Source organism: Palaemon carinicauda, chromosome 6 (genome assembly GCF_036898095.1).
Source record: "Palaemon carinicauda isolate YSFRI2023 chromosome 6, ASM3689809v2, whole genome shotgun sequence".
In the NCBI taxonomy this organism is placed as follows: domain Eukaryota; kingdom Metazoa; phylum Arthropoda; class Malacostraca; order Decapoda; family Palaemonidae; genus Palaemon; species Palaemon carinicauda.
In genome coordinates this window covers 65,603,612-65,624,196 of record NC_090730.1, presented here as the reverse complement: position 1 = coordinate 65,624,196, position 20,585 = coordinate 65,603,612, and the positions used below count along the sequence as shown (strand labels likewise).

General features: G+C 39.5%; 1 protein-coding gene across 6 annotated transcripts in view; it reads right to left on the bottom strand.

The window, feature by feature from the left end:
* Positions 1-383: 383 nt before the first annotated feature.
* The window catches only part of LOC137642559 (zinc finger and BTB domain-containing protein 14-like), a 59,824-nt gene continuing 39,622 nt past the window's right edge, over positions 384-20,585 (bottom strand). For all 6 annotated transcript variants that reach the window (XM_068375224.1, XM_068375223.1, XM_068375225.1 and 3 more), the window contains exon 6: positions 384-7,608. In XM_068375224.1, the coding sequence (XP_068231325.1) occupies positions 7,057-7,608 (552 nt within the window). In that variant the 3' untranslated portion in view covers positions 384-7,056. The remainder of the gene's footprint in view (positions 7,609-20,585) is intronic.

The following is a 20,585-nucleotide window of genomic DNA, read 5'->3' as shown; positions in this document are numbered from 1 at the left end:
TCATAATCGCCCAGAAACAATTCCATTGAAGAATCTATGTAATAGTTACTTAAAAAAAAAAAAAAAAAAAAAACAGAGGAAGACATTTAAATGTTCTAAAATTTACACAATCTGGCGGGGTAGTTAGTTGAACCAGTGTGACATGAAAGCTGCAAAAAACGAAAAACTCTGGAGCACCACAGATTCGCTTCTTATCATTTACCGCTCCATGTCGCATTACAGTATTTTAAAAGACATGAGCCAATTGGAAGGAAATAAAATTTAAAAAAAAAATGTAGGGGTAAATGTCAATTAATGCAACTTTTCAAAAGAGAAATAATAAGAACATTCATATAAATCAATTGAGGGAAGGAGGGAAGAAGAAGGTAGGCTGAAAAAACAAAACCAATGAAAATATTTATTCACATTCTAACAATAACATCTTTGAACTGACTGATCACATCCTATTAAAAAAGTTATGGATTTATAAAAATATATGAATAAAATTGTAGTGATAAATCCTTTACATAACCTCTCACATACTAATAATTTACAAAAGGCACGTGAGAAATGCTCTACAATATACAGGAATGACTTGTCATGTATATTTCAAGGATTCTGTACATACAGTGTATTTCAATTGCTATTTTCCACTCCACTTTATTTCTTACCAATAAAGTTATTTATAGGCATTGAATGTTTTACAGATTGTCAAAATAGTGCAGAAGTTATCAAACATTGAGAAAAGCAAACAGGAACTTTTAACATTGTAATGTATTCATAGATCAACAAATCCTCCACTGAAACTAAAATCCCTCAAGCGTACATACAATAAATTTTATGCAAAAAGTATCTGAAAATACACACACAATCTAGTGAAGAACAAAAAGAAAACTGGCTGCTTAATAAACTGGTAGCTGTACCACTTACATGGCAAATGCAAAGTTTTTATGATACATATACATAATTTTCATAAATAAAAACCCATTACAGTAATCAAGAGATGCCTTATTTCCCCATCATACAGCTCCCCTGTCTTGTCAATTAATCCTGAAAACGAACTCCCCCATGTTTGCCTAGCATTCCACATGGCGGCAGATCAATCCCAGCTAGGGAACGTGTGTTTAAACTGTGTACTGAGGAAGCCACTGCTGTGCTTGGGAACCACAGTGGGGGTTGGCCTTGCCCAGCTAACGTTCTGGTGAGCATCTGTTCTGATGAAACTGGAACTGAAACCAGATAACTTTAACCTTTCAACCTTAACCTAGCTTGACTGTTTTAGTAATCGACTTCTACCCTTATTCTGTAATGCACAATGAGAACTGAAAAAGAGAAAGGAAGATATCTTCCCTATGATTAATGAGTTTGTTTATGAAATTTGTTTTGCATCATAACACAATAACATTTTCCTTACAAACAAGTAATCATATGATGCCTGAATAGCTAATGAGGGAAGAAAAGCAAAAGACCAAATGCTGGGAAAAATAAGGTCCATTCATGGATACAGTATATTACAAGGGCAATCATGAATATTGACCAAGGCCAGTATTGCTTTTCACAGGAATTTCTGGAGATCTTCTAGAGATGAGATTAGCTTTTAAGAGAAATTAAAAGAAACACGTAATTCGCTGTCTGCCCTTGAAACAAATTATCCAGTTCTCACCACAGGTCCAGGGGAAAATATTTCCCTTAGGTCTCAAAGATAGAAAAGGGCAAAGGTTGGGCTGTGCCATTTGCATTGACGAGTGTACCTTAGCCATGAAGGTCACTTATCTGATCGAGGAGGTGGTGGTCTTGGGAAATTGGATTCTCCTCAGTCCTATATTTAGGAAAAGTCTCCATGGCCTTTCCTACGTCTTTTAGAAATATACCCTCAAAGACCTCATGGGCCAAAGGGATGAGTCAACCCCTTCTGCTGCAGGCAGGGCTGGTACAGCACAGGGGAAAGTTATGATATTGGAAAGATTCGGATATGTTGTCCTTCACCACAAATTCCAGGGAGAGAAAAAAAAAAAAAGAGAGAGAGAGAGAGCCCACCATCAAGCCAACAGTAAGTGTCTATTCTAAAACACTCTATTAAAGAAATTTCACATACATCTTTAACTTTTAAAATAAATGTTAGAAAACCTTACACACACACAACTTGAGCATCTGTGGTGAGCAGCATTTTGAAGGCAGCAATGTTTTAGTAGCAGTTGAGTACAAGGAGATCCTGGAGACTGGGTTTCAATCTGCAAGACATAAAATTTGGGATTTGTCCAATGGTAAAGAGGCCAATAGGGAAGTGCCACTAGTAATCACATCTCATATAGAATCAACCAGACATCGTCCTGTACCGCCTCAAAGATCTAAACTCATCCTAAGAAGGCTGTATCTTGGGCTTGAAGGCTGCATTTTGGGCTTGAATGATGAAGACAGTGCTTGGTGGACACCAAGTCACAGATGGAGAGAAGTCAAAAGTGGTGATGGCATGCTTTGACTCACAGGAGAAAATGGTAGGGGTAGAGCCACAGAAGGCGGCATAAACACATGGAGTCACTGGTGGCTCGTCAGAAAAAGATGTCCCATCCATGTGTGGATGGCATATTGAGAGAAGACTGGCTTCTCTTCAGTCTACATGGTAAAGCTATGAAAAATAGAGGAGTACAAAGAGGGGCCTTCAACAGTAAGACCTCGCTACCCAATGTGTAAATTGCCTTGCTTGATGGAACTGTTAACGCTCAGAATACAATACTTATAAATTGTAAGATTTATTTTAAAAAATTACTGTCCTTTCTTGATCATTTTCTTCACTCTTCATGCCTTTATATCATATGCAAGACACTGAAACACTTTATCATTTGGTTTCCATGGTTGTTCAAATCTAGGCAAGATTTCTCATCTATTTATACAGTACTCCTTTCAAACACTTAAATTTCAAAGGTACACCCAAAACAGTAAAGAGCAGTTTAAATGTTAAAAGCACCATATGCAATAATAAACTCAATGTTGGCCTTCTCAAAATAGTATGGATTTTCTCAACTCTCTAACTACATACTACTGAGTACAGTGAATTGTTATACATAAAAAGAAATGAATAATCTCTAAAAAAAAAAAAAAAATATTCTGATAGTCTGAACAATATTATGGAAGCCTTGTACATAGTAGATATAGTTAAAACCTACACATGCACTTACTCAAGGTCACAATGAAAATGTATATAAGCTAACATGAATTTTCATGTGCATATCTTCATTTTTATATCATATGGATGCACCACATCTTATCAACTAAAACTTATTTCATTTACTTAAGCCTATTCATTTTTATATGTTCTGCAAAAGAAAACAAAAATATAAATATAAATAACGATGGGAATGATTTATGCTTCACATAAAGTTATGGTAATATAGTATTTGTAATGAAGAGCACTATCATCTATCCGTGACCACAGCACTAATACGAAAGTGATGAAATTATGTAGAGATCAATGAAAAGGAATGAAAAAGGAAAGGGGGCACAAAAATTAAATATAATACTTTAGTGAAGAAAAAAAAAGATTAAAATACAAAACTGTTGGACAAAAAAGTTTAAAACTATTGCTTTTAACTGTTCGAGTAAGAAATATAATCATACAAAATTATCACTAACAGGACATTCCACCCTTATGTTGAGTGATATAGGCAAATCAATACTTTACAGTATTGTAATCTAGATTAATATGTTATACTATACACTATTTGCAATGTGGTATCCCCACAAAATACTGTTGTCTTTGATACCATAAAACATTTTATAAAGCCAAGTCCTAAGCTCGACCAAGTATAAAATTTACAGGCACTGTTAATCACCTCACATGAATATATGAATTATTACACTTTGATTAAATAAAAAAAGTGTAAATGCCTTTATGTAATTTATGAAAATCAACATTCTGTACAGCCATAACTCAACTCCACCTGTCTTTTACAAGTGATCACTCTCTCCTCTGAAATATGCTTCGGAAATTAACATACTACAGTAGTTACCAAATGATACCTCAATTCGGAGAAAGAGGCATTTTACATAAGCAGAAACTGAAAAACATTTGCATAGGGCTTGTTTTATAAATTTAAGATGGTTACTAAACTAAAAAGTGAAAGTTTATTTGATTGTCTTATTTCCCGCAGTATATTGAACTACACTTTTATTAGCGTAATATAATTAAAAATCTAAGTCTTTTAGATTTTCTAATGGTTTTAGACACTATTCTAGGATACTAAACATGCTAGAATTATTCTAATGACAATCAAACAAAATTAATGAATGAACACATCAGGATTATGATTATAATTAGTAACAATAAAATAATGCGATTGTTAGATTATTCTGGCCTTATACAGCAAAAGGCTCTTTCTCTAAAAGAGCAACCCATAATAAAATAGTTAGTAGTTATATCAACAAAAATGACTGTTTATAATGTGCACAGTACAGTGTAATTAAAATATTTCCCTGGAAAAAATATATTACTGTACAAGCAAATACATATGGAAATGTTACTCCTGTAAGATACTATTAACAAATTGTTGAAGAGCCTCCACTGAACTTGAAATATATCAAATTTTTTTTCAAAAACCCAAAAATTCTTAAACAACATAATTCTACAATGGATTTAAAAATATATTTTACCTATAAAATTAAAATATCTTTAAGTTCTAATAACTTATATAAAAATGATAAAATTTTAATGTACTCCTTAAATATGTATAAAAATAATGCAGAACATTTAGATAAATATCAGGTATCAAAAGTTGGTTATGAGGAATGTTTACGAAAAAATGCAATGATATGTCTGAGCAGAGTGAATACTATAGCATGAAAATAAATTACTTTGAAGATATGAAAGCAAGTACTTTATTAAACAAATATTACTTTTCCATACAATTATGTGTTAAGAGCTAATAACAGTAAAATAGAACCTTGGTATTCGAACATCTCGAAGCTCGAACAAATTGGTTTTCAACCAAAAAGTTCAAGTGAAAAATGCCCCTGTTCTCGAACAAATATTCGGCACTCGACCAGTGTGAATAAAAGCCTGCCAAGCTGAATGCCATCAGTTGGGCGTAGTTTCAAAAGAACATAAACATACACTCTGCCTCACTTTTCATGCTAGACTGTGCTACATCTTTGTTTTGCATCCTTTTTTATTCATTTTGATTCATTAGCACTTAAGACATGGGTCCAAAGTAAAATAAGAATGAAAGTGGTCAAGTAAAAAGGAAAACAGTGCGAACAAAAAAAAAGGAAACCATTTCCAAGCATGAAAATGGAATGAGTTTTTCAGATCTTGCTCTCGAATACTCTATGGTTAAGTCGACCATATCGACAATTTTGAAGAATAAAGAAATAATAAAGGGAGCTAATGTTGCTAAAGGAGTGACTACTTTGACAAAGCAAAGGCCTCAGGTACTAGAGGAAATGGAGAAGTTGTTACCCATTTTTATAAATGAGAACCAGTTACGAGGTGATAGCATTAGCGAGGCATTTATTTGTGAGAAGGTGCTAGAAATCTATAATAAGTGGGGGGAAGTTCAAGTTGTTGAAAAAAAAAATTATCTTGATACCGTAATAGCCAAAAGGGCTGTACTGTAAATCTTTTCAATGATAATGTTATGCCTCATTACCTTAAGATTCTGCAAAAAGAGCAAAAGCAAAAAAATATTGGATAAATTTCAATTAAAGAAAAACCTGACCAAAAGCATCAGAAAAGGAAAAAAAACCCCAAACCTTAACTACCAGACATTTTCATGGAAAGGGAATCCTCCCGACAGCAATAACTCCTCCTCTCCTCCCCACACCGCTATCCACTTATACTGTCATATCGCAACCAAAAAGGTAAGTTTTCTTATGTCAAAATGACTTCTCATGTTTTCATTTTTATTTTGAATTTTATGTGTGTTACTGTATTTACTGTATGTGTAAAAACTACACACCTACATTACTTATTTTATGCTAATATGTCATGCTAATAGCGAATCAACAGGGGCTTAGAATGCATTATTCACTTCTACATAATCTGCAATGGGAAATAATAATTCTGTATTCGAACAAATCACTATTCAACCATCTTTTTTAAACAAACAAAGGTCGAATACCGAGGTACTACTGTACTTCTTAATATGGAAGTTTAACTAATAGCTTTTCCTCAACTTCACATCCTATGATAAATACAGAAAGACTTCCTACATAAACTAACACCCATTTTAATTTCATATTTCACTTTAATAATCCTTATGGAACATGCAAAATCTATGATTCACAACAGGTGTTTATTGTCAAACAGTTGAAGATGTTACCTCAGTTGAGTCTCCCATTAGTCAATTACTCTTTCCAAGTAAGACAACAACAGTAACTAATGCTCACTCTCCCATTACAACTATCAAAGCAAGGCACTTCATAACACAATGATTCCAAGGCTATGACACATTAAAAACTTTCTAAATCCATAGCATACTCATGTAAATAAATATTTCAAGTATCAGTCATATTTCAAATTCATCCAAAGGTGATCTTTAGTATTTACATCAAAAATAGTCTTCCTAAAAACCTTTTAAAAAAATTAATGAAAGTTAAAAAAACTCTTCATGGTAAAAGTTGCCCTCAAATAAAGAATAATATATTGAAGACACAAAATTATAAAATCAAAATCAAAATAGCTGAAAAGCAAGGAAATTTCCTAAACAACAGCCTCAAAAGACTAAGTACGACATAAGAAAGGCTTTGAATGAATTATCAATTATAGGCAAGGCACTGTCTACAACCATATATCTCTTCATCATTGAAAATCATGCATCACTGAACATGATAACATGACAATTCCATGTTCTGAAACATTAACCCTAATTTCTGCATAAATATATACGAGTCACTCAAAGCAGTGCTGTACAATATACTGAATACCCAATAAGGGAGGGGGAATCACAGCTTTTGCTTTATTGTAATATTGTCACAGGTGTTCAGATTGTCTTATTGGTTACCAAACTTATTAGTTAACTGGCTATTTTAAAGGATTAAAGTCTTCCTTTCACTAACCCCTTACAGGGACTAAGTATAAACAACTTAATTAATTGGTCTTAAGATACATTCCCCAATACTAGTAACACCTAGCATATGAGGCATATAACTTTCACTCTGTGATACCAAAGCAGAAGGAACCTGAGAAACTGCTGGTTGGAAATGAGTGTTCACTTGGGAATTCTTTGGAGGTCGGCCTCTCGCCCGTTTAGCTGGAGGCATTGTGGCAGAATCTGGAGGAGTGCTATTTGTCTTGTTCGCTAGCACTTGTACATTATTAACCGATCCCACTTGTGAACCCACATCAGTCTCTGGTTGTTCGGCATTTCCTTCATCTGGCTGGTAAATTTGCTTCCTTATCTTGCTAAGCTTGTCTTCAGCTTCATGACGCCTTAAATGGTCTTTCAATTTATCGCCACGGGAGAAATCTTTGCCACAAATTCGACACATGAAAGGCTTCTCACCCGTATGCATACGCCGATGGCGCTTCAAGTGGGATGCTCGGGCAAAGTTCATCTGGCAGAACTCACACTCAAAGGGTCTTTCACCGGTATGAAGACGAATGTGATCTCTCAATCCAGACTGACTTTTGAATTCCTGAAAAATACATCATGGATAAAATAAACGCTTTCACTTAAGTTTCATCAATAACTTAAAAATATGCTTTTCTTTGTTTACTCAAAGTACCCATATAAAACTAGGAATTATGGAAAATGCATTATGAAACATAAGCAGAAAAACATTGCTCTGTGCTGTCCAATAAATACTGTATTAAAAACATTAAACTACAGAAGATTAAAGCTTCCCTGTATTACACTTAGACATTTGTTTTATGTAAATGCTAATAAAAAGCAATCTAGCAGGTTATAAAAGATATGAAAAATACTTAAAATTTCCTGAGAATGTGAGCAACATTAAATTTCACATCTCTTCTAAAGCTTGCCTACCCTACTTCACCAAGGTACAGTGTCTTAACCACCCCACCAACTAATGACTCGATTCTTGTGGATGGTACTGATGCCTTGAAAATTGGAATAAATATTTTCAAGGACTATATATATTCTCTATAACAGATACACCTGTCAATTAGAAATCTTAAGTTGTATACAGTATTCACATGTAAAAGTAAATATGCCTTTAATTCAATTACAATATTTTCATCCAAAGTGGAGTACTGACATATCAACCTTGATGTCATTAGTGTATAAAGCATACTGTACCTTATATCATCATTCAAACAAACATTGGAATATATGTACAATATCATGACTTAAAAATCATCTTCTTTAGAGAAGTCTATCAAAAGAAATGTCTATTAACAAATTTCAAGAAAATGGCTTAAGGCTGAAACCAAAAGTCAATCAGAAATTTATATGTCAATCATTCCTATTAGTTATTTTCATTATACTTCCACGTCTATTGGTTTTCCGACCAACTGTTTAAATCTCTTCTCTTCATGTTTCCAAACCATCTTAATCATCAAGACTTTGATCTATTTTTCAGCCACTGGATAAGACATCTCTCAGCCACTTCCATATCCATATTAAAATCTTTCCTTCCTATTGTACTTAGGCTGTGAATTCAAGAATTTGAAGGTCAAATCTTTTCAAAACTCTTTCATTTTTCTTGTCAATACCCTTGTTTCTACTGGATAGAGTAGTACTGTATTTTAATGGCCTTATGAATCCATCTCATTTCCATGCACTCATGTAATATCAATTGAGCATTTATATTTATGAGTAGTTTAGCTATCTCTCTTTATTTCATTCTTGTTTGAGCTACTCTCTTACAACTCCTTATTCAGTCCAGTTTGTCTGGTGACAGATATGCTCAACTTCTTCCATGATCTATATATCTATAGCAATAAAGTTCAATACTCTCTACTCAATTTAATCCTGTAATACATTTACAGTATCTAATATTAGTATATTTTGTCATTCTTAACATCTCATGGCACCATCTGTTGAATTTGGTGCATAGAACTGTATGGAGTTCATTCCAACATCTAAACTTCTATAGAGTTCAACTATCAATGTCGATGGAGAATTCCTTCCAAAGATTAAGCCTTCCAAGCAACATGTAATTTCACACATTTGAATTGTTTCAGTTTTTTATTTAGGAAGTTTGGTCTCACAAATTTGGCACTGGAAGCACAAAGATATTCAATACCATATCAATGCAGTAAAGTGTGTGATTTTAAAGAGTCCGGTGCTAAAGAAGGTGATGAATGCAAGAGTTGATGGGAGAAGTACAAGAGGCAGGCCAACGTTTGGGTGAATGGATGGAGTGAAGGAAGCTCTGGGTGCTAGGAGGATAGATGTGAGAGAGGCAAGAGAGCGTGCTAGAAATAGGAATGAATGGCGAGCGATTGTGACGCAGTTCTGGTAGGCCCTGCTGCTTCCTCCAGTGCCTTGGTTGACCGCGGAGGTAGCAGCAGTCGGGGATTTAGCGTTATGAAGCTTCACCTCTGGTGGATAACGGGGGAGGGTGGGCTGTGGCACCCTAGCAGTACCAGCCGAACTCGGTTGAGTCCCTTGTCAGGCTGGGAGGAACGTACAGAGGAGAGGTCCCCTTTTTTGTTTCATTTGTTTGATGTCGGCTACCCCCCAAAATTGGGGGAAATGCCTTGGTATATGTATGTATGTATCAAGCATCTACTGTATATACTGTAATCACCTTCTGAAATGAAAAATTACAATTTTAGTAATAAAATTTCTCATTTCCATACTCACCAGATGTTCATATTGCTGCTTCTCTAGAAGCCAAGCTTAATCAACACTTCCCAAAAAATTTTAGGTTTTCAAATTTTCCCATTTTCTTTCTTTTCAAACAATACATACCTTTAACTAAGGAACAGAGCCCTCTACTGTATGTTGTCACCTCGGGAAATGTAGTTTTCAGTTTCAAAGTCGACATTATCCCTCATGTTGATACCGAGTCAGTGGAGAGGAGGGTGGGCATGTATATGAACATCAATTCAGTAAAAACATGAAAACTTTAATTCTTAAAATTTTAATATCTATGAATCTCCCCTGATTGCTGACTCCCACACACTGTTGGAGGTGGGGAGCAATTGAAGGAAACAAACGTATAAATTTTACCACAAGTAATGCAATGAGATTAAGGTTACAAACCTGGTCGAGATTACTTGTCTAGTTAACTTTGATAAACTGTTTAAATTACAGTTTGAATTACAGGATTCCAGATTGTTTACAAAAGTAATTAAAAATAAAGTACTCTACTGTACTGCAGATCAGTACAGACTTGAGCTATTGCTAGAAACTTTTCAAAGAAAAATTTCTACAAAACATCAGGGAAGTAGCAGCACTCTTAATATGAACCTTCACTAGGTTGTTAGTTTGGTGAACAAATGTACCTTCACTCTCAGGTATTGATGCGTTTGGATCTAATTCCTTGTGTGCTTCCGTGATAAAATTTTAGTAAAGAATGTCAAAGGACTTTTGCTAATAGGGCAATTATGGACCCTCGGCACACAGAACAGATTACGGATACTACATCTATTATCATTATTATTACTTGCTAAGCTACAACCCTAATTGGAAAAGCAGGATGCTATAAGCCAAGGGCTCCAACAGGGAAAAAATAGCTCAGTGAGGAAAGGAAATAAGGAAATAAACTACAAGAGAAGAAACCAACAATCAAAATAAATATATTTTAAGAACAGTAACAGCATTAAAATAAATCTCTCATATAAAGATTATAAAAACTTTAAAAAACAAGAGGAAGAGAAATAAGACAGAACATTGTGCCTGAGTGTACCCTCAAGCAAGAGAACTCTATCCCAAGGCAGTGGAAAACTATGGTACAGAGGCTATGGCACTACCCAAGACCAGAGAACAATGGTTTGATTTTGGGGTGGCCTTCTCCTAGAAGAACTACTTACCATAGCTAAAGTCTCTTCTACCCTTACCAAAAGGAATGTAGCCACTAAACAATACAGTGCAAAAGTTGACCACTTGAGCAAAGAAGTGCTGTCAAGTGTATGAGGACAGAGGAGAATGTGGAAAGAATAGTCCAGACTATTCTGTGTATTTGTAGGCAAAGGAAAAATGAGCAGTAACCAGAGAGAAGGATCCACTGTACTACTATCTGGCCAATCAAAGGACCAAATAACTCTCTAGCGGTAGTACCTCTGCGGGAGGTTGGTGTCCTCGCCAACCTACTACCTACTATTACCATGGTTTGTCCAAATTAAAATTGTACGGCTCTTACTGGATAAAAAAAAAGCTATTTCTACAGAACTGTCTTCATCTAGTTTTAGTGAAGGGATCTGTAAAAACTGAGGCAGACTCTTTGTCTTAAATATTTTGGATATGAAGAAGTCTACCTTGATTGACAACGCTTGGAATTCACTTGTGCGTTTAGCCGATACTAAAGCCAATAAAATGCTAGTCTTTACTGAATGATGTAGACAAAGTAACCCCTAATTACTAATTCAGCATTTTGGATAGAGGTGAAACTGGTAATGGTAGTAGAGGCCTGACCCATTACTCTGTATCTAGAAATAAGACGATTTCTGTGCGACTCAAAGAGAAGTTACTGGTCATTTTCACCACAAAATCAAGGAACTGACAGGTATATGCTGTATAGCAAAGAAACCGCTGTCTCTGTATACTTCGAAGAAAAATGACATCAGATCATACGTTAAAAACATGAAATGTTAGTTAATTGTAAGACTTCTAGCACGCTAAGTCCAGCACCTACAAGATCCTTAAAGTATGTTTCTCTGCCCAAAAGGTGCTAACATGATGGACCATCAGTCGGTTGACAGTACCTCAAGGACAGGGATTATGCATTCATCAATCACTTCAGAGTTTGATCTCTCTCCCTACAATACAAATGGATTGGGGAATATATAATTGAGAGGCAGATCATGAATCAGGTTGTAAATGGTCTCATACCATGGGAGGCAGATCATTAATCAGTTTGCAAATGATCTCGTACCAAGACTGGGAAATGTTATTTTCATTATAAAATAAATTTTTGAACATACTTACCTGGTAGTTATATATATATATAGCTTACGTCTATGACGTCACGGCAGAAAACTCAAAACTCGTGCCAATCGCAGATTGGATAGCCAGGTGTAACACCTGCGCACCCTAGCGAGGTACCTCGGAACCATCCCCTGTTCCCTCATATCTTCCATGCCTCTAGTCTCTAGAGGGGAGGAGGGTGGGAATTTAATTATATATAACTACCAGGTAAGTATGTTCAAAAATTTATTTTATAATGAAAATAATATTTTCAAACATAAGACTTACCTGGTAGTTATATATATAGCTGATTAACACCTTTGGTGGAGGGTTAGAGACAGCCAATATACTGTAGTTGGAATTCTGCTTAAGAGTTTATAAACCAAACAAGCTTAAGGGTTCTTACCTGATAAGGAAGCTGACTTCAATGATACTCTGCCATTATGTCCGCTTTCCTTATGAGATCCAGCGGTTCTCTCAGGAGGCTAAAGATCCCTAGGAGCTGTTAAACTGGTGACCACACCTCTCTGTGACAGAGCCTCCTCTAATACCCAGTTCCGGGTGCTCTCAAGGAACAAAATTGACCACCTGACCAATCAATGATTGCAGAAGGCTGTCACAATCTCCACAAGACAACCATAAAAAACAAATTAAAAGTTCCAAGGGAAGAAAAGGTATTAGAATTATGGGAATGTAGTGGTGGATCCTTCCCCCACTACTGTACTCGCTGCTACGAACGGTCCCAGAGTGTACCGGTCCTCATATAGAGTCTGGACACTTTTCAAATAGTGTGAAGCGAACACAGATTTGCTCCTCCAAAAGGTTGTGTCCATAATGCTTTGCAACGAACGATTTTGTTTGAAGGCCACTGAGGTTGCTACAGCTCTCACTTCGTGAGTCTTGACCTTTAAAAGTCTACAATCTGTCTCACTGCAATGTGTATGAGCCTTTTTAATTAAAAGTCTGATAAAGAATGACAGGGCATTCTTAGACATCTGCAAGGAGGGTTTCTTGACCGAGCACCACAGGGCTTCCGACTTGCCTCTTAACTCCTTCGTTCTGTCCAAGTAGAACTTACTGGACAAAGGACTCTCTCTAACTCATCGCCAACCACATCCGAAAGATTCGGAATCTCAAAAGCTTTAGGCCAAGGTTGAGAAGGGCACTCATTCTTGGTGAGAAAACCCAACTGCAATGAGCAGATAGCTTTGTTATCCTGAAAACCCACGTTTTTTCTGAAAGCATGGACTTCACTAACTCTCTTGGCTGTTGCCAGACTAACCAAGAAAAGGGTTTTCATCGTGAGGTCCTTCAGAGATGTAGAGTGCAAGGGTTCAAATCTGTCACTCACAAGGAACTCCAAGAATATATCCAGATTCCAAGCTGGTGAATCCTGGTGACATTTCTTCGATGTCTCAAAAGACTCAAGAAGTTCCTGTAAGTCTTTATTATTTGATAGATCCAAATCTCTGTGCCTGAATACAGTTGCCAACATGCTCCTGTATCCCTTGATAGTGGATGAAGAAAAATTGCGCTTCCTTCACAGGAATAACAGGAAGTCAGCAATCTGGGTTACAGAGGTACTGGAAGAGGAAACGGAGTTGATTCTGCAAAATTCCCTGAAAACTTCCCATTTGGATTGATAGACTCTGATGGTCGAAGACCTTCTTGCTCTTGCAATCGCTCAAGCTGCCTCCTTTGAAAAACCTCTAGCTCTTGTGAGTCTTTCGATAGTCTGAAGGCAGTTAGCTGAAGATTTTGGAGACTTTGATGGTGTCTTTCCAAGTGGGGTTGTTTGAGTAAGTCTACTCTCATTGGAAAGCTTCTGGGAGTGTCCACCATCCATTCCAGTACCTAAGTGAACCATTCCCTTGAGGGCCAGAAGGGGGCTACTAGGGTCATTCTGGTCCCTTCGCTTGACACAAACTTTTGTAGCACCTTCACCTTGTAAAGCATCTTGAAAGGCGGAAAAAAGTACACGTCTAAATTTGACCAATCTAGCAGGAACGCGTCCGTGTGTGCTGCTTCGGGATCTGGCACTGGGGAGCAATAGGTCTCTAGCCTCTTGGTCTTGGAGGTCGCGAAAAGGTCTATGCAAGGAAGACCCCAAAGTTTTCACAGATTCTTGCAAACTTCCAGATGGAGTGTCCACTCTGTGGATAGAACTTGCCCTCTGCTGAGACTGTCTGCCAAAACATTCTTCTCCCCTTGGATGAATCTTGTAATCAGAATTACCTTTCTTTCCTTTGCCCAGATGAGCAGATTCCTCGCCGTCTCGTAAAGGGAAATCGAGTGAGTTCCTCCTTGCTTGGCAATGTAAGGCACTGCTGTGATGTTGTCGGCATTGACTTTTACTACCTTGTTCTGGACTGACCCTTTGAAGCTTTCTAGGGCCAAAAGGACTGCTAACAGCTGCTTTTGGTTTATGTGGAAGGACTTTAGAGCCTTCGTCCACAAACCTGATACTTCCAGCTGGCCCAGTATTGCTCCCCACCCCGAGTCTGAGGCGTCGGAACACAACACAAGGTCTGGGTTCTTCAGATCTAATGGGTAACCTTCTTAAAACTTGACTGGATCGTTCCATCACAGGAGGTAACTTCTTATTGACTCCGTGACTGGAATACACATCATCTCCAAATCCTTCTTCCTGTTCCAGTAAGAATTGAGTGTGAAACTGGAGAGGTCGAAGATTCAGTCTTCCTAGAGAGACAAACTGTTCTAACGAGGAGAGGGTTCCCAACAGACTCATCCACTTCCTCGCAGAACATTTCTGCTCTCCTAGAAACAATTGTACTTTCCGGATGGCTTGCTAAGTACAGAGAGGCTCTGATACCTCTTGAGTGGAGAATCCTTGCCACAATGAGCATAAGTTTCGTAAAAATCTGAGGGGCGAAGTTGAAGCCGAAACACAGGGCTCGAAACTGAAAAACATCTCCCTGGAATACAAACCTCAGAAAATGCTTGAAGCTCGGATGAATAGGGATGTGGAAATAGGCATCCTGGAGGTCCAGTGAGACCATCCAGTCACCCTTCCTTACTGCTGCAAGAACCGACTTTGATGTCTCTATCGAGAACTTTGTCTTTTGGATAATGGTGTTGAGAACACTTACGTCCAGAACTGGACGCCATCCCCCCCCCCCCTCCCCCCCCCCCCCCCCCCCCGAGTTCTTGGGAACCAGGAAAAGGCGGTTGTAAAACCCTGGTGGCTGCAAGTCCTGCACCCTTTCTATAGCCCCCTTCTCCAACAAAAGAGAAACTTGAAGCTGTAATGCTTGCCTCTTTAACTCCTCTCTCTACCTGGGAGAGAGATCCACTGGTGTTAAAATCAAAGGAGGTTGCCTTATAAACGGGATCTTGTAACCTTCCTTTATAAGTTGGACCAACCAAAGGTCTGTACCCCTCTTCTCCCATGCCTGCCAGAAGGTGTGAAGTCTGGCTCCTACTGCCTGAAGGCGAAAGCAGTCAGACTCTGCTTCGCCCTGTCCCAGCTCCTCTCCTCTTAGCTCCCCTTCCATCTGGTCTAGAGTTACCCCTACTGGAAGACTTTCCTCGAAAGGGCTGGGAAAACTTTGGAAAAGGTGTGTTGTCTTTAGGCTTGTGGCTAGAAAAGGATGATGGTAAGACTTTTCTTGCCGTTTTAGAAACTAGGTCTTGGGTGGCCTTCTGAGTCAAAGCAGAAATCTCCCTAACAAGATCCTGCAGAAAAAGAGATGAAGACAGCAGAGCATACAGCAACTCAGATTTCTGGAAGGGAGTAACCCCTAGCGACAGAAATGAACACAACTGGGTTCTCTCCTTAAGGATGCCTGCTGTAAAAATCGCTGCCAACTCATTCGAACCGTCTCGCAATGCCTTATCCATGCAGGACATGACATGGATTAAACTAGAAGAGTCCCCTTCTTTAAGTGCAGCAACCTTCTTGCCCAAGGCCCCCAGAGTCCAATTGAGGAAGTTAAAAACCTCGAAGGCTCTAAAGACACCTTTTAGCAGATGGTCCAACTCTGAAGTAGACCAGAGAACCTTGGTCTTCCTCATGGCCGATCTACGGGGAGAGTCTACCAGGCTTAAGAAATCTCCCTGGGCAGAGGCAGCAACTCCAAGCCGAGAACTTCTCCTGTATCGTACCATATACCGGACCTAGATGCTAATCTAGTTGGGGGAAATGCAAAGGCTGCTTTCCCTTGGTCCTTTTTGGATCCCATCCAGTCTCCCATCAACTTAAAGAGCTCTTTTCGACGAACGAGACAGAACCATTCTAGTAAACAGAGACTTCTTCTTCGGTTTCCCAAGCGTGAATTCCGATGGAGGCGAACGTGGAGCAACGGGAAAAAAGACTGGGAAATCATCATTGAATACCTTCATGAGTTAAGTCCACTGAAGGGCGAAAAGATTTAGTCTTTTCTTCTTCAGATAACTCCTCAAAAGGTTCGACAGGAGAAAGGAGAACATCAATTTCTTCCTCTGATACAGTCCCTTGACGCTCTGTGAAACGCTCGCGGTCTACGCGATCAGAGCTAAGGAGTTTTGGATCTTGCTCGACGTCCTGTCTGGGCGCTTGCTGCTCGACATCGCGTCCTGGAGGACGCTCGACCTCCCATCTTGCTGGACACTTGACGTCCTGGATCGAAGGACGCTCGACTATACGACTAGAAGGACGCTCAACGTCCCGCTCAGCTAAAGAAGGACGCTCGACGCCTAGCTCTGGAGGACGCTCTGCATCGCGTCTTGCTGGACGCTCGAAAGCACTTGCTGTAGGACGCTCACTATCACTCCTAATAGGATGTTTGGTGCTTCATTTTGAAGGACACTCGACTTCCTGGAAGATAGGACGTTCAACGTCGCGTGATGTAGGGCGTTTAACGTCACGTTCACCAGGATGCTGGTATCTATGCGTAATCGAACGCTCAACGCGTCCAGACACTTGCCGTTTGTCTACAAGAGTCTCGCGACCCGCCGCCTTGCGTTGCTTGGCGTCCAGAGCGGAAGCTTTCATACCTTGATAGCTTTGCATAAAGGACGAAAGCTTTTGCTGCATCTCTTGCAACACATTAAGATTTGGGTCTACTAGCGAAACAGGTGATGATACATCAATCTCAGGCTCGTTCTCTACACCGCTCAAAGACCACTTACAGCGTCCAGAGGGCAAGAGCCAATCTGAAGGAGGCGGAGGAGCATGAATCGAGGTCATGCCCGGTTCAGACAACTACCCAACAATGGACGATTCTTTACAGAATCTAACGTCCTACCAGGACGTTTGGAAGGCGAGCTCTCTTCGGTGGAAGGAAAGCATTCTGGGCTGCTCCAATGGCTACAGCCTGGACGTTGTGATGTTCTGGAAGGACGCTGGTTGCCATTATCAAACTTCCTCTTAAGAGGTCTGGACACTTGACGCCAGCCTCTTCTAGGAACATCGTCATCCAAGGATGAATAAAACACTTTGACCTCACCTTTCCGATGGTGAGGGTGAACGTCCTGGGAAACGTCAACAGGAACGCTCGAGGGGACGTCTGCTCGGGAGCTAAAGCCTCTCATTTCCTTTTGTCTTTCGACATTCCTTCTCCCAGGGGTTGGGGAGTTGGAAAAGGTCTAGGACTAGGAGAACAACAAGCCCGAGCAGGCGCACCCTCCACAACACTAAAAACACTCACTGCACTTCTAGAACTTTCACTTTTAAGCTGCTTAACGATGGACATTAATTGCGTCCTATCTGCAGCAATAGACTCAACCTTTGCACCCAAAGCCTGAATAGCCAACATCATGTCTTTAAGTGTAGGCTCATTAGCGGTGCTCGTAGTGGGATCAGGAACTACCACTACAGGGGAAGGAATAGGTTTAGTGACATGGGAAGAGAAAAAATCTCTAGAAGAGCGAGAAGAACTACGCTTCAACCTATCTCTTTCTAACATTCGCGTATAGCGATTGAATTCTAGCCACTCATGATCAGATAATAGAAGGCATTCGTCACTTCTAACATCCAGCTCACAAATCTTACCTCTACATTTAACAGAGCGAATGAGGATCAACACACTAAAAGTTACAGAGGGGGTGGCCATTTTGAAAAATTGTTAGAGAGATCTAAACAAGCAAGGGTCAAAATATCAATATCCAAACATAAATCAAGAGTATCCAATAGAAAATCCAATCAAGCGAGAGTCAAAAACCAAGTTATTGTACTTCACCAAAGGGACAGCAATAATATCAGGAAAAAAGCGAGGAGAATATCCAACAATGTTGCCGCTATCGGCGGCAGAGAAGATATGAGGGAACAGGGGATGGTTCCGAGGTACCTCGCTAGGGTGCGCAGGTGGTACACCTGGCTATCCAATCGGCGATTGGCGCGAATTTTGAATTTTCTGCCGTGATGTCAGAGACGTAAGCTATATACATAACTACCAGGTAAGTCTTATGTTTAAAAATAATCGGTAATAGAGAGCAAGAGTGGTACAGATTATCCTTCTCCTGGTGAATGGGTCAACCTGGCTCGGTGTTCAGAAGCCCAGAGTGGGCACCAGTCACTAAATGGATTAGCACAATCAAAAGCACAAAGGACTGGAACTCAGTCATGGTATCTCCTCTCTTGAAAGTACAGAGGTACTTAGTGCATGAAGAGACAGAAAAGATACGATGTACTCTTCACTATTGATCATGGTGGAGAATAAGCAGTGGTTCTGTGATCATGAGCATGAAGCGGAGACATTAGTAACCATCGACTCTTCACAGGTGATCTTGAGAATTGCCATCTTCTCAATTCAAGATACCAAAGTAAAGTATCCCTACCAGAGAAGGGAACAACACTCTGTCTAGGAAGAAAAGACGAGAGGGCGCTCAAGCTCCTACAACACCTGGCCAAGGAAAAGAGTGCACAGACCAGCACAGGATCCTTCATCTCTAGCCACCCTTGCTACCTGGGTAGTAAGGCCAGTGGTTCCCAGTCAACCACATGGCAAGGGGCTGTGTACCTTCAGCCAGCCTGGCTACCAGATTAGTCATATCAGCCAACCAGGCTATGGGGCAGCAGATTGCCGGCCATCCTGGCTACCAGGTTAATTTAGCCAGTCACACAAGCATTAGCTCCGGGCGCTTGACAAATGACCAGCCGGGAGTCGTCCACCTCCCCTAAAAGAAACGGGGTGTCATGACGAGTCCTACGGGACTTCTTATGTCTGGATTTCTTTGACTTCTGAGGAACTGTCAGATTCATAAGGGGAAGAGAAATGGTTTACACAAAAAGGGTATCCCTATCCTTAATCCCCAAAGAGTTGGTGTTCAGTTCCAAAAGAACCAATTACTGTACCTATTACTGGTGCAAATTACAGTCCCTTTTATACTGGTCTCACCTGGCTGACCGACCCGGAAAGTATTGGCCGGTGTGAAAACTCTCTAGTGGCTCCAAGGTGAAAAGTGTTTACTCTGTTACCACATGCTCATAATCACTATCCAACCCCACAGGTAAAGGTCAGTATGTGAGCTTCGTCGATCACTCTCCATAAAGGTACGTGGAATTGCGTAAACGATAACCATATCGGTCTACCCCATGGGGCTGGAAATCGTCCAAGAAACAAACTTCCACCTGCAACAGATGAAACGGCTGTGCTATCACACAAGGCTCATGATCACTAACAGACCCACCCCAAAGGTAATTGTAAATGCATGAGCTCCATAATTCATGAGATTTGTATCAGCAAAAAAGTAGAGTGAACAACACGCCTATAGCTCCCAGTATGGTGCATGAGAATGGTCTGGGTTGGACCATTCACATGCAGCTAATGAAATATCTGTAGCTGAAACACCAGGCTCGTGACTACTAACTGACCCGGAAGGTACTGGTTGGTAAGAGTTCTATATGGCACACAGTGCATACTAAGATAAGGACCAATCCTCCTTATCATAACAGCAACGAGAAAGGTGGCCGCATACAGTCTCTGACTAGGGTACTGATTTTCTGTCTGAATACGACCACACACCTATTCCAGGTCCAACAGTAGTAACTGTTGCACTGCCTCTCATGGTCACTTGACTGACCTTGAAGGTACCAGTTAGCAGGGGAGTACCACCGCTCCCTCCAAAAAAATTAGAGTAATTGTAGGTTAAAAGAAACTTTCAGCAGTAGGCCTTCCCAAGCAACTATCTCCTTCGTCATCTTCTCAAGGAAAAAATGTTCCGTGAAGTGAATAAAGGAAGGAGACAAGATTGGTATTGGTCTAGTTGATCAATAATAACTGAGCTCCCTCTGAAGAGAAAGCTAAATAAGCTTACTGTACTCTGCCACTACACAACCCACTAAACTGGGGGTTTGGTTACAAGGGGAGCACTGGGAATACTCACTAACAGATTTGGTATGCAAGTACAGTACAAGTGACACTCGGTTCAAAATGGGTAACTCCCTCCAGAGGCAATTTTCCATTTATTAGGTGCCTTCTTATATTAGTTAAATTACCAAGAGATGTAAATTTACAGTTTTCATGGTTATTAGAAGTGACTTGAACATATTAACCATTGTTCAAAAATTACTATGAAGCAAGATGAGGTAAGCTTAAGTTCATCAACTTTCTCATCGGAAGAACGACAACAATGAAA